This window comes from Dryobates pubescens, chromosome Z (genome assembly GCF_014839835.1).
Source record: "Dryobates pubescens isolate bDryPub1 chromosome Z, bDryPub1.pri, whole genome shotgun sequence".
NCBI classification, from domain to species: domain Eukaryota; kingdom Metazoa; phylum Chordata; class Aves; order Piciformes; family Picidae; genus Dryobates; species Dryobates pubescens.
In genome coordinates this window covers 97,178,969-97,192,754 of record NC_071657.1, presented here as the reverse complement: position 1 = coordinate 97,192,754, position 13,786 = coordinate 97,178,969, and the positions used below count along the sequence as shown (strand labels likewise).

The following is a 13,786-nucleotide window of genomic DNA, read 5'->3' as shown; positions in this document are numbered from 1 at the left end:
TCCTGGTTTGAGGCCAGACAGATCCCCTATTGCTTCTGAAAGGGGCAAAAGAATGACACACAAATGGATTGCAAAAGTGATAGAAGTTGAAAAAGTTGAAATGGAAAAGCAGCATTTTACAGAAGCTACAAAGCATAGTGACAGAAGAATCCCAAAGCATACAGTCCCCTATAGCACAGCCAAAGGCCTCCCAACACTTCCCTTCTCCCCACCTGAGGGTATACCCCAAACCTCCAGGGCTCTTTCTTACCCCACCCCACTCCACCCCCCAGCTAGGCTGGTCTCAGGCTGGCCAGGTCTGAGACTGTCACCACCCTGCTTCTCCTCCTAGCATTAGTCCTATCCAAGCCCAAGATACCAAGTTGAGCATCTCCCACAAGAACAGAGAGGGAAGAAAGAGGATGAGAATGACTTTGCAAATTAATTTATAGGGTGCAGGACATTATGAGTATGAAATGTGCTATTTGCTGTGCCCACCTACTGGGCTGGACACTTGGGACACCGGAGGTGTAGCTTATGTGGCACCAACAGGAGGCACCCAGCCTGAACTGCCCCAACTTTTCAACATGCTGACTGCAAAAGCATGGAAGCAAATGTGTGGGCTTCTGGTTTTGTTTCTTTTAATTAAGCCATCACCAGCAAACACAAATCTTGTGTTCCTGCCTCGGCGGTACACGCTTGTCCATACCATGACGACCTCACTAGAGAGGTTGCGCAGGCGGTAGGAAGCCCCGCGCGGTGCACTTTACTGCAGCACCAGTTTAACTGTTTACAGAGAGGGGAAGGACAGCGATAGCGCCCCAAGAACAGGCGTGGCATCTCCTGCCTTAAAACCAATCAGCAGACTTCTCAGGGCTGGCTTTTCGGTCTGATTGACCCCGGCTAAAGGCCATGAGTGCCTCGCCGACGCTCCAAACCCAGCGCTAATACCGTCACAGCACACCGCAGCCAGTCCTGCCTGCAGTGAGGCGCGCGGCCCCACCCCGGCAGCCTGGCACCGCGCACTGCCTCCCGGGAAGCATAGTCCTGTACCCGGCAGCTCCCTCAGCGGCGCCGCTCTCAGGAACTACGCGGCTCGCCACGTCCGGATCCGGCGGCAGACAGAGGCGCCTGCCGCTGGCCCGGCCCCGGGTGTTTCCTGTTGCCGCCGCGGGAGCGGGAGCCCGCCGGAGCGGCGCGAGGCGGTGCCGAGCCGCCGCAGGTAGAAGAGCTGCGTCTGTTTGTGTGGCGCCAGCTGGCAGCGCCTTCGGGGCCGGCCGGGGCGCCCGGCGGGGAGGGCGGCTCAGTGGGCACGCGCCGCAGGGCTCCTGGGTCTTGGCGCGGGGGACGACTCCGCGGCCGCCTCACTCGCTGTGGCCGCAGCACCGCCCACGCTTTGCCAGCCCCCCTGAGGCGCGGCGGGCCGGCCAGACGAGGCTCCACATTTTTCTGCCTGGCTCTCTCGCGCCGGTGGGCCCCAGGTTCCCCTGTTTGCCGCCGAGTGCGCTGGACCTGAGGGGTGGCGAGGGTGAGGGCAAGGGCGAAAGCGGCTCGGGACGTGGAGACTGGCGACAACCCTGTATGGTTCTGGTGTCACGTGACAAAAGTGACATTCTGTCCCGAGAGCGCTGTCTGCGCTACAGAAACGCCAGGAGAGCTTTTCGAGTGACCCACGTGTCGGGGAAAAGCTTACATCCGTTTTCGCGGCCCTATGGACCCACTGACCTGCAAAAAGGTGTTTAAAATGTGACTTAATCTTTAAGGAGAGAGACGACTGTATATTCTTTACTGTCACCACCAAAACGATCAATGTACAAACAATGGATCTTTTATCAGTTGAAGACAAACCAAGTTAATGTGATATCTCTTGTTAACTCTGCTGTTAACGTCCGGCAGCAATCACAGCCCCATTGGTTCAATCTGACCTGCACAGCGTAACAGTGGTTTGGTGTTTATGTTAAAGAGCCTTTTTCTTTCCCAAAAAAAGCTGTTGACTTAAATTGCTTATGCAGTCTCAATAATCTTCAACTAATAGAGTTGTAGGACAGAATGGACAAGCTGACTGGTGGCAAGCTATCCTTATTTTAAGGTGTTGTGAATGTATGTTGCTGCTCTTAGGACCAGTAGAGCATTCTTCAGTCACCTCTGATGGGAGGATTCACTGTCGCAGAAGGAGGAACCAAGGAATGCTGACAAACTGTTTTCAAATTCTTGTTTTTAAGTTTAGACCTTACTTAATTCTTAAAATTTGTATGTTCGCAGCCTGCAGTTTACTTGAGATTTATGTCTCAACCTTCATTAATCCAGTCACCACCTCAAAATCTCGAAGATCAGGTCACACCAAGAAGCACTGTTAAAAATGTTTTTCATGTGTCAACTAAATATTAGTGGATTCTTGTATTTAAGAATCCACATGAGTATGAGGTGGGGTTTTAGGAATGGTGACTTTAAATAAGAAAACTAAATGCAGCCACATTTGAATGATCACAGTTTTATTTGTGTAAGCTAATTGACTGGGGGCTGCTTTAAGAATCATTAGAAATCTCAAACCGAGGAAAACTGCTGCCGTACATTAAGCCGAACAGCATTTGTGGGGCAAAATTCCTACCAAGGTGAAATGTAAGGCTGCAGTTGTAATTAAACAGGTTGAAAAGTGGTAAGCTGTAGGTGACTAAGTTCTGTTATAGTTTATTTCAAACTACATGACTTCCAAATGAAGAGTTCTGATTTCATCTGTGATGGCTGATCCACAGGATCTCCTACACTGGAAAACTGTTATGAAACCACACAGTCTCAGGCTGCGCCAGGGGAGGTTCAGGCTGGATGTTAGAAAAAAGTTCTATACAGAAAGAGTGATTGCACATTGGAATGGGCTGCCTGGGGAGGTGGTGGAGTAGCCATCACTGGAGGTCTTTAGGAGAAGACTTGACAGGGTGCTTGGTGCCGTGGGTTAGTTGCTTGGGCGGTGTTGGATTGGTTGATGGGTTGGACGCGATGATCTTGAAGGTCTCTTCCAACCTGGTTTATTCTATGTATTCTATGTATTCTATGCATAGATTTAAATTTGGTGATGTGCAGCTCCAACAGCTCCCAGGACTCCTGCTGCTGTTTTTACAGCACCATGTCCAACTGCACTTGTAGCCACGATGGTATTGGAGGGGGTGTGTATGGTGGCAGACCCCCACTCTGCCTTCCTTCTACTACCTTTTATGAAAGGGTCTGTGATAACTAGCAGTCCTACAGACCAGATAAGTACTGTCAGTGCTTGTGATGTGACTAGGGTAATCAACTAATCTAACTGTTTGTTGCTGCTGTGGGGTAAATGTATTTGGTAACCCTCTTGCATGGCCTGGGCTATAACTCTAATCGGTAAAGATGTATGTCTTATCTTAAAGCGTTGACACAGAAATCTTTACCTGAGTCATAAAATACTATTATTAGATTCATAGTGCAAGCAAACTGTTACATGGTTTTGTCATCCAGTACAAAGAAGACTGACCACAGGCCAGCCACCAGGCTAGAATGAGATTTCTAAAACTGATATGCCCTTATCTTCCCTCCTTGAAGCTTTACAGAGTTTATAACCAGGACAGAGGGAATATGAAGGCAGCAACAGCAGCCAGTGATGATTAATGAAGGTCTAACCCTGTTCAGTTCACCATCAGAAAGTCTTGCACAATGTAGAGCAGAAGGGAATGCAGAAAAGTAACTTGTGTACCCCTAGGTATTGCTTCACAGTTGAAGATCAGCAGTAACCTGGGTTATTGAATTCTCATCCACTTTTTCCCTTTTGCTATCCCTCTGATGGAGTGCTCAGATGTTTATAGGTGAATTGTAAAATAGGGCAAGAGGGCATACTCAGTCATCTTCACCACTGCAACCAGTGAAGTTATGTCTTGAAAAAAGAAGGGACAATAGAAATCAAAGTGCATGCAGATTTTGGACCATTGAAAAATATCTTGATATTAGTAGTGTTTATGTAGGGGATTAGCTATTCATGATGGTTAAGACAATGTTGATAGCATAGTAATTCCAGTTTTAAGCCCTTACCCAGTAGAGAATCCCAATCTTATTTTAGCATGCCAGTAGTATGGACAGATTTTTTAATATCTGGAAGAGTGTTTCAAGTTTTCCTCCTAGATGTAGCCATTCCTCTGTAAGTGAAAGGAGGGCTACTGAGTGTGCTTTAAGGCTGTGTACAGCAACTCTTAAAAGGTGATAATGTCAGCATTGCTCTGTATATGTGGGGATTTTGCTACTACATGTCTGACAACATGCTTCCTTTGTAATAGTTATTGTGGAAAGTCTACTTTTAAAATCTTAATAACTACATTAGATACAGCCATGGGATTTTAGGGAAGTGGTTTTCGACATCACTTAATGCTGATTTTTGTAGGGGTATCAAAGCCAAAGTATTTCATCCTGGAGTCAAATCCTTGGAAGACTAAGTGACGCATATCTGTTATGTGACAGGTTAGGAGTTTCACAAGCAAAACCACTGCCATTGCTAAAGTTGAGCTGGAAAAGAGCAGAAATACCAGTGCAGAGAAAAATTTCTTACAGCCTTTTCCTCTCAACAGCAATGCTGCAGGCTGCAGGGAAAAACATGATGTTTCTTCTTTTGTTCCTGGCTTGTCAGTAGGATTTTAGTTGTGACACTTCTCTGATCTTTGTCTCTGCTGTCACTAGAGAGGAAACACATGATGCTTGTGCCAGATGGGGATTAAAAAAGCAGATTCCTGCAACTGAAAAAGGAGTCCTTGCTGAAGGATAGAATGGTAATGAGCAAGTGGCAGAAGATCTGGAGAGAGAAGCACAATTTTTAGAGAAGAATATAGGGTACAGTATGCTGAGGAGAAAAACCCTGGTTTTCATTCATTACCAAATACATTACAATGTGAACCCAGTGTCTCCGCACAGATTATTAAACACGCAGATTTGTGTTTAAAAGGATAGAGATTGCAAAACTGAAGTGTTCAAATGTTGGATTATTAAACTTGGCCAAGCTTAATGGAAATCAAAATTGGTGAGGCAGTCTTAGTGATCATGCTACATATGAGTTAGGATACTGACTGGAAATACTTGTCTATGAAATATTTTTTCTCAAGCTGGACAGTTCTGAGAATAGGGAATATTCTGTCAAGAGTAGGAGAGTGATAGTGTTCAGTTTTGTGTGAGAATGATCTGCCTTATTTGCTGCTCAACAACTGTTAACTGTTCTCCTTGGCATTTTTTGCAGTGCTTAGTCACAGCTAAGCTTTACACGAAAGTTAATTTATCTTCATAATGTGTCTGTAAGATAAGGCAAGTATTAGCATTATCCTTAACTATAGATAGGGAATGGAGCACAGGAAAAAATCTGCTCATTTTGATGCTTAGTTTGAGAGTTACTTAGTTGCATTCAGAATATTTAACATAATTTGGGGGTGTACTGGGCAAGTGCTCTTTTATTTTGCAACATTACAAGAGAAGGTTCTAAGCAGAGGGGAGAAAAGAACATACTGTCGGAGGTATAGGTTAAGTTATGCTTCTAGCAATATTTTGTTCTTCATTCCACAAACCATAACTGTATCTTCAACTGTATAGTGAAACTGCTGGTTCTGCAGAACCACAGCCCAGATAATCCCAAACCAAGCCCCAAATCTTCCTATTCATTGTTACATTGTAAGCCAGGTCTGTACCTCAGTCCTGTTCATTCTACCAGAACAAGACAAATAGCTGTTCCACCACAAATAGGTGGAGGAAAGACTGTGAGAATTAGCAGCAGGGAGCAGTGGTGCTTCATAGCACTGCCAAACACAAAGTACTGCGAAATTGGCAACTGCAGGTACACTACAGGTAGTGGTGACGTCTGTCTCACTTGGAGGAAAATCCAGTTTGACAACAAATGACTCGCATATCCTTCAACCAACCTTCTCGGTTTCCAAGCGGTGATCTATTGAATCCCAGAGAGCCATTGCAATTCTTTGAATGCCACAATGACGTCATGGAAATTATTACTACAGTGATTCATAAAATACACAAATGCAATGAGGTTTGCCAAGCAAATTTCTTTTTTTTTTGACATGAATTCTTTGTGTTGGGTGTCCTGCTCCTGATTCTAGGCTTTTAAGACCATGTAGGAAGTACTGCATGTCATATCACAGATTTTTGGAATAAACCTCTAGAGTGAGGTGAACGCAGATTTGATACCCAGTATAAAAAAATCATAACGAGGACACTAATAAGGTAAGCAGTTGAGAAGAGGTTATTGTAATGGAGTCTATCAGACAGTTACTTCATATGGCACAACTGCCTCCATTCTATGTATTAAGCATGTTTTTTGAGCATGCAGTCCAGCTGGAAGAGGGTAAAATTAGATTAAAAGTTCATCAAGTTCATTCTTCTTCATCTTACTCTTGTGATAGTCTTTACAGCTATACTGGATCCAGCATCAGTCTTTACATATGTGATAGCTGCATCTGTTTATAATCAGTTCACTGGTCATAAGCTTCACATACCTGTTTTCAATAGTGGGCACTTGAAAAACAAAGTGTTCACCAGTACAGCTTTTAAGTGTATTCTAAGGAGTGAGTAAGCAACAACTCTGTGAAACCTAAATCATACTGTCAAGCCCACATTATGCTATTTTTGGGAAGGATTATTTTTCTTTATAGAATACTATCGAATCTTCTGGGTTCTTTATTATATAGCCACTGTGCAGAGAAAATCAATATGGTGATAATGTCTGCTTTTGTCAGGATGAATTGTAAAGTGTAAATACATTATTTACAACAGATTTCTAAGAAAGAGATGTGTTCAAAGCAGCATCTTAAATTAACATTTGCTATCTTTATAATCTGCACCATAAAGTAGAGTGTGTGAAAGGAAGGGATCTCAGTTCTGCAGTCTTATGTAAAACTGTGACTAAACCAGTTTCTGAATATATGGGATTTAAATTAATTTAGAAATTTAAATTCAACTATTGTGAATTTAAATTTTCATCTATATTTTTATGGCTACATCCAAAGTGTGATACAAGCTGAGAGACGTGCAAAATACAGAATGAGTGAGGGGCCTGTTTATGAGGTCAAGGTGTGTCTTGTTCAGAAAAAGCATGCAGTGTGTTAAGGTGAAAAGTGAAAAGAATGGAATAAAAGAAGATGGTACCATATTATAAGCCTTCTACACACTCCTTCAGTTTTATTCCACTCCTCCTTTAGCAATTGTTTGAACCCCAGAGTCGGCCTGGTTGAAAACTGCCTACCTTTTCGTCCTCTCCTACAGATTCTCTGGTGTTTTTTTTCAGAGACATTAGCAGGATGACTTAATGCAATAGGGTTGGGAACGTACAGTTAGGAAAGGATAGAGCCATACCATTGCTTTAATTCAGGTTGGTGGAGTTTCTGGGATGCATCCTTTACAGTGTATATGTGAGGTTGGAGAGAGGATGATGCACACCTCATTGTTTCTATCATACCTTCTTTCATCACACCAGGTTTCAAACATGCAGTGCCATCCTCCCTTATCTAGTGCCAGCTGTGGTTCTTATTTGTCTTTTCTGTCTAACATTCTAAAGCATCAGAAACAGTTCCTTGGAAAGAGAAGATACTTCTGACATTTTTGTTTGAAGGAGACCTTTCAAAGGAATTCTTCAGGAGGTAGCAGGGATGAGAACTGTTAAAGCCTTTTATGTTTGTTCAGGTGCACATGAAACTCCAGCGAGTTCTATGTGAGGACTGTAATCCAGTCTAAGTAGAATTCCATTAGCTTAAAAGTGATCTTTTCCACATTTGCCAGGAGTGCTCTGAAAGCATAAATATGTTATTATTAGTGCCTTATTAACCATCCATTGCCTTTAATTCAAAGAGCTGGGACACAGTAGACTGCAATGATCTGATCTTTAGTCTGGGAAATACATTGTAAAAGTGCTTATGTTTCCGCTGAAAAGTCTGAAGTAACTTAGTAAAATAATAGTCTCTAATAACTGTGATAAATTGTTCTCACCTGTACTGTTAAAAAATTGAAATTGAGCTCTTTTAAAACTCATGCTGGTCTTACGGTGGAGCAATAAGAAAAGGAGTCCTATGCTTTGAAAGCAGGAAGATAAGACCTGTGTATGAATGTGCTGAAGGGTAATTTTCATATGGTAGACTCACTTCTTAGCTGTGGTAGCTCAAAGGAAATTCAGATTCCAAGCCTCACTTTTCACATATCTCTTTCCATTCAAATTTAACCAGCAGCAGCCTTTAATTGATGTCTGTTGCAGTGCTAGTAGAGATTCTGACTACAATTGCACATTGAGCACATAAATAGATAGTGTGTTGTAGAGAATACCATCACTGCTGCACTTGTCCCATGATGTTTGTGTTATGAAATGAGAATTCCCAAGTGGCAAATTGAGGGGATTTTCTGTGGCTTTCACTCCAGGGCTTCTGAAGCTGTGGGACTTTACCCATGTTAAATTTATAGCAGGGACACAATTTTACTTAACTGCATTTGTCTCGTTTCTTTTTTAGGTCAGAATAACCAACAGAATCCAGAAGCAGACACGTTCACCAAATATGGAAGAGGATACCAAACCTCTCTTAGTTCCTGTGGGAGGTGATGAAAGCAGTTATGGAATCATGAGTATCCAGTTCAATCCAGAAGATTTTAAGTACAAAAGGTACAAAGAAGGCTGAACCTACAGATGCAGTATATAGGACTGAGTTGTTTAATCTTTGCCCTTGGCAACAGAATCCTCCAAAGACAGTGACTTAACACTTGGAAACAAGGATCTGAATACAAACAGTTCCTACTTTGTCTCTATATGATATTATTTCCAAGTATCAGGTCAACAGATGTTCATATTATGTTTTGTTTATGAGACTTCTCTATAGACATCACTTCAGAGGGAGTACTCCAGTAAGAACTTTGCAAGTGGTTTCTAGAATGTCTCCAGACACTGAATATCATGTGTGTATGCTGAAGCATGGTGTTTTTTATTTACCACAACAAACAGAAATGTTGAGACTATGCAAAAAAGCTTGCCAGATGGTGTAGATAAATGGGTGTCAGTATGTGTAAATGGCTTTTGCATGTATTCTGCAGCTGATGCTGAGAAAAAACTTCATTTGCTGCTATTGAGGAAACTGAGTGACCTTTATTACCTTTCAAGAAAACTGTAGTAGTTTTTTTTTTTAGCATATTTGAAAAATTCGGCAGATGAGCCTTTTTGCCATGCCTGCAAATTTAATACATATCTAGGTAAGTGGTTATTTTGCACATTTTCTTCCCCAGAGGAAGTCAGAGTGGGAGACAGCTGCTTCTGTGGGAGTTAAGATTTCTGTGAGCTGGTCCTAGAACCAAATCTGCAACTGGAGGGAAAACAAACCTTCTGATGCTCACTGAAGGCATCACCTCTACCGTTTTAGACAAGGAATAACTTTTTATACAAAGGAATAGCCCCGTGCTACCTCTTGGATCCGGCTTATGGCCCTTTTCCCCTTGCTCCCAGCATTATAGTAGAGCAGTTTTCCTGAAGGAACTGAAGATGGCGCTGTTGTATGCAAAATCCTTTTGTTGGGACCCACTACAAAAAACCAAAAAGTCTCGATAATAGTGTTTTTCCACTGTTTCAGCCTGCAGCTTTGGAAAGCCATGATGGCCTATTTACATGTTAGCCAGGGACTAAACAATACTCTTTTCTCTGTGAGCACTGGTTAGGCCACACCTTGAGTACTCTGTCCAGTTCTGGGCTCCTCAATTTAAGAAGGACATTGGAACACTTGAATATGTCCAGAGTAGGCCAACAAGACTGGGACCAGCTCTCAGCATGCCACAGTATCACAGTATAACCAAGGCTGGAAGAGACCCCAAGGATCATCAAGTCCAACCTGTCCCAACAGACCCCACAACTAGACCATGGCACCAAGTGCCACGTCCAATCTCCCCTTGAACACCTCCAGGGACGGTGACTCCACCACCTCCCTGGGCAGCACATTCCAATGACGAACGACTCACTCAGTGAAGAACTTTCTCCTCACTTCGAGTCTAAACCTCCCCTGGCGCAGTTTGAGACTGTGCTCCTTGTTCTGGTGCTTTCTTGTAGACCCTTTTCAAGTACTGGAAGGCCACTATAAGGTCTCCTTGGAGCCTTCTTTTCTCCAGGCTAAGCAGTCCCAGCTCTTGTAACCTGTCCCCATAGGGAAGGTGCTCCAGCCCTCTGATCACCTTTGTGGCCTTCCTCTGGACCCACTCCAGCAGGTCAATGTCCTACTTATTCTTGGGGCACCAGAACTGGGTACAGTAGTGCAGTTGGGGCCTACTGAGAGCAGAGTAGAGGCACAGAATCACCTCTCTTGTCATGCTTGTCACCGTTCTTTCAATGCAGCCCAGGTTGTGGTTTGCCTTGGCTGCAAGTGCACATTGCTGGCTTGTGTGAAGTTTATCATCACCTTGAAGTCCTTAAGACTGCTCTCAAGCCAATCCTCGCTCACCCTATACTTGTGCTTGGGATTACCCTGACCCAGGTGTAGGACCTTGCACTTGGCCTCATTGAACTTCAAACTTGCAAGGGAGGTCAAGGACAACACAAAGGACTTCCTCAAATACATGGCAGGAAAAACTAACACCATAGGCAATATAGGCCCACAGCTGAATGAGGTGGGTGCCTTAGTGACAGGGGACACAAGGAAGGCAGTTACTGAATGCCACCTTTGTCTCCATCTATACTGCTAGAGACTGTCCTTGGGAGCCCCAGACCCCTGAAGCACCAGAGAAAGACAGGACAAAGGAGGGGTCTTCGTTGGTAGGTGAGGACTGGTGGATGAGGACTAGGTTAGGCAACAGTTAAGTCATCTGGACATCCATAAATCCATGGGTCCTGATGGGATGCACCCAAGGGTGCTGAGGGAGTTGGTGGAGGTCATTGCCAGACCACTTTCCACCATCTTTGGTAAGTCATGGCACACAGGAGAGGTACCTGGGGAGTGGAGGAAAGCATACATCACTCCAATCTTCAAAAACAGTAAGAAGGAGGAGCCAGGTAACTATAGACTGCTCAGCCTCACCTCCATCCCTGGAAAGGTGATGGAGCAGCTTATCCTTGGTGCTGTCCTTAGGCATATCAAGGACAAGAGGGGTGTTAGGAGCAGTCAGCATGGTTTTACCAAGAGGAAGGCGTGTCTGACCAACCTGATAGCCTTTTACAAGGACATAACCAGGTGGATAGATGATGGTAGAGCAGTGGATGTGGTTTATCTTGTTTCCAGTAAAGCATTTGATGCTGTCTCCTGCGGCATCCTTGCAGCTAAACTGAGGAACTGATCTGGAGGATCAGGTAATGAGGTGGATAGAGAACTGGTTGAAGGAAAGAAGTAAGACAGTTGTGGTCAATGGGATGAAGTCTAGTTGGAGGCCTGAATCTAGTGGAGTCCCTCAGAGGTCAGTACTGGGACCAGTGCTGTTCAATATATTCATCAATGGCCTGGATGAGGGCACTGAGTGCACCATCAGCAAGTTTGCTGATGACCCAAAACTGGATGGGGTGCCTGGCACACCAGAGGGTTGTGCTGCCATTCAGAGAGGCTTAGACAGGCTGGAGAGCTGGACAGGGAGAAATTGAATGAAATTCAACATGGGCAAGTGTGGGGTCTTGCACCTGGGAAAGAACAATCCCATGGAGCAGTGTAGGTTGGGTACTGACCAGTTGGAGAGCAATGAAGGGGAAAGGGACCTGGGTCCTAGTAGATGGAAGGTGGACCATGAATTAGCAATGTGCTGTTGTGACCAAGAAGGCCAATGGTATCCTGGGTTGTATTGGAAGGGCTGTGGTTAGTAGGTCGAGAGAGGTTCTCTACTTCCTCTACTCTGCCCTTGTGAGGCTACATCTAGAATATTGTGTCCAGTTCTGGGCCCCTCAGTTCAGGAAGGACAGGGAATGGCTTGATAGAGCCCAGCACAGAGCCTCAAAAATGATTAAGGAAGGGGAACATCTTCTTTGTGAGGACAGACTGAGGCAGCTGGGGCTCTTTAGCTTGGAGGAGACTGAGGGGTGACTTCATTAATGTTTATAAATATATAAAAGGTGCCAAGAGGATGGAGCCAGGCTCTTCTCAGCAATGCCCAGTGACAGGACAAGGGGCAGTGGGTAGAAGTTGAGGCCTAGGAAGTTCCATGGAAACATGAGGAATTTTTTTCACTGTGAGGGTGATGAAACATTGGAACAGGCTGCCCAGGGAGGTTGTGGAGTCTCCCTCTGTGGAGAGACTCAAAACCCACATGGATGCATTCCTTTGTGATCTACTCTAGGCTCTAGCAGGGGGATTGGAATTACAAGGTCCCTTGCAGCCCCTAATCTGTGATTCTGTGGCTCTCAAGGCTGTCTTGGCCCCACCTCTCAAGCCTGTCCAAGTCTCTCTGAACGGCATCCCTTCCCTCCAGTGTGTCAACCAGACCACACAGTTTGGTCTCATCGACAAGCTTGCGGAGAGTTCACTCCATGCCACTGTCCATGTTGCTGACAAAGATGTTAAACTGGTCCTTGTACTGACCCCCCAAGGGACTCCCATTGTCATTAGGCATTGTACAGTTGAACACAGCTCTCTGAGATCTAGTTAGGCCACACCTCGAGTACTGTGTCCAGTTCTGGGCCCCTCAGTTTAGGAAGGAGGTTGACTTGCTGGAACATGTCCAGAGAAGGGCAACAAAGTTGGTGTGGGGCTTGGATCACATGCCCTGTGAGGAGAGGCTGAGGGATCTGGAGTTGCTTAGCCTGGAGAAGAGAGTCAGGGGTGACCTTATTGCTCTCTACAACTAGCTTAAGGGAGGCTGTAGACAGGCAGAGGTTGGTCTCTTCTCCCAGGCAGCCAGCGCCAGAACAAGAGGACACAGTCTCAAGCTGCACCAGGGGAGGTTTAGGCTGGAGGTTAGGAGGACGTTTTACACAGAGAGAGTGATTGCACATTGGAATGGGCTGCCTGGGGAGGTGGTGGAGTCGCCATCATTGGAGGTTTTCAGGAGGAGACTTGATGGGGTGCTTGGTGCCATGGTTTAGTTGTTTAGGTGGGTTGGATTGGTTGATGGGTTGGACATCTTGAAGGTCTCTTCCAACCTGGTTTAAAAAATAAAAATTAAAAAAAAAAAAATTAAAAACCCCCTTTCTTCTTATTGCTCACTTAGCCAGTTTCTACAAGTCTTCCTTCCAGACATGCATAAGCACAAAAATGAAGGGTGTGAGCCCTTGCATATCAGGAATGCATGGACATCATAGTAGGGCCAAAAAGGTTGAACTCTGTGTCTTTAGAAGAGGTAGCCACAGTATTTAAAAGAGGGAATGAAGAAGAACAGCCCATGGGAGTCTCTGTCAGTTATGATCAGGGCAGTGGGCATTTTGAAAGGCTTCTTCATTAGAACTTCAGGGATTAGCAGCTCCAGAGTGGGGTTTATCAGGCATGAAAGTCTTAGTGCAGCTGCATGATTCACTCTGCTTAGCTAGCTCCTATTTTGTAACTTACTGTTCAGAAACCTGATGTTGGTGAGTGTTCACCTTGCTTTAAGATATGTCTTGAAGTATTTTGTGTGATTTGCTTTTATAATCATTGTTTGTCTTTCTTAGTGCTGTTTTATTCCATTGTTTGGACTGTTTGAGATTTGATGGTATTTACATAGTTATTTGATTTTCTTAACATCTTGGAGAATTTGGGATGTTTGAAACACATGCTTTTCTGTGTTTACATAAGAACAATAAGCTAACTGTGGTTTAGAGTTGTAAATTATTTTGTCCAGTATTCTTTTGCTCATCTGTGTGGAGTAAAAAGCTGGTTTTTAATCCTAAACAGGTTGG

The 13,786-nt window shown here is 44.4% G+C and overlaps 2 protein-coding genes across 2 annotated transcripts in view; one reads left to right on the top strand and one right to left on the bottom strand.

The window, feature by feature from the left end:
- The window catches only part of DDX4 (DEAD-box helicase 4), a 40,796-nt gene extending 40,110 nt beyond the window's left edge, over window positions 1-686 (bottom strand). The window contains exon 1 of the mRNA XM_054177831.1: window positions 675-686. Coding sequence (XP_054033806.1) covers window positions 675-686 — 12 coding nt within the window. The remainder of the gene's footprint in view (window positions 1-674) is intronic.
- A 7,797-nt stretch (window positions 687-8,483) lies between these two features.
- Window positions 8,484-13,786, top strand: part of SLC38A9 (solute carrier family 38 member 9) — a 41,481-nt gene continuing 36,178 nt past the window's right edge. Inside the window, exon 1 of the mRNA XM_009896603.2 lies at window positions 8,484-8,626. Within this exon, the coding sequence (XP_009894905.2) occupies window positions 8,523-8,626 (104 nt within the window). The 5' untranslated portion in view covers window positions 8,484-8,522. The remainder of the gene's footprint in view (window positions 8,627-13,786) is intronic.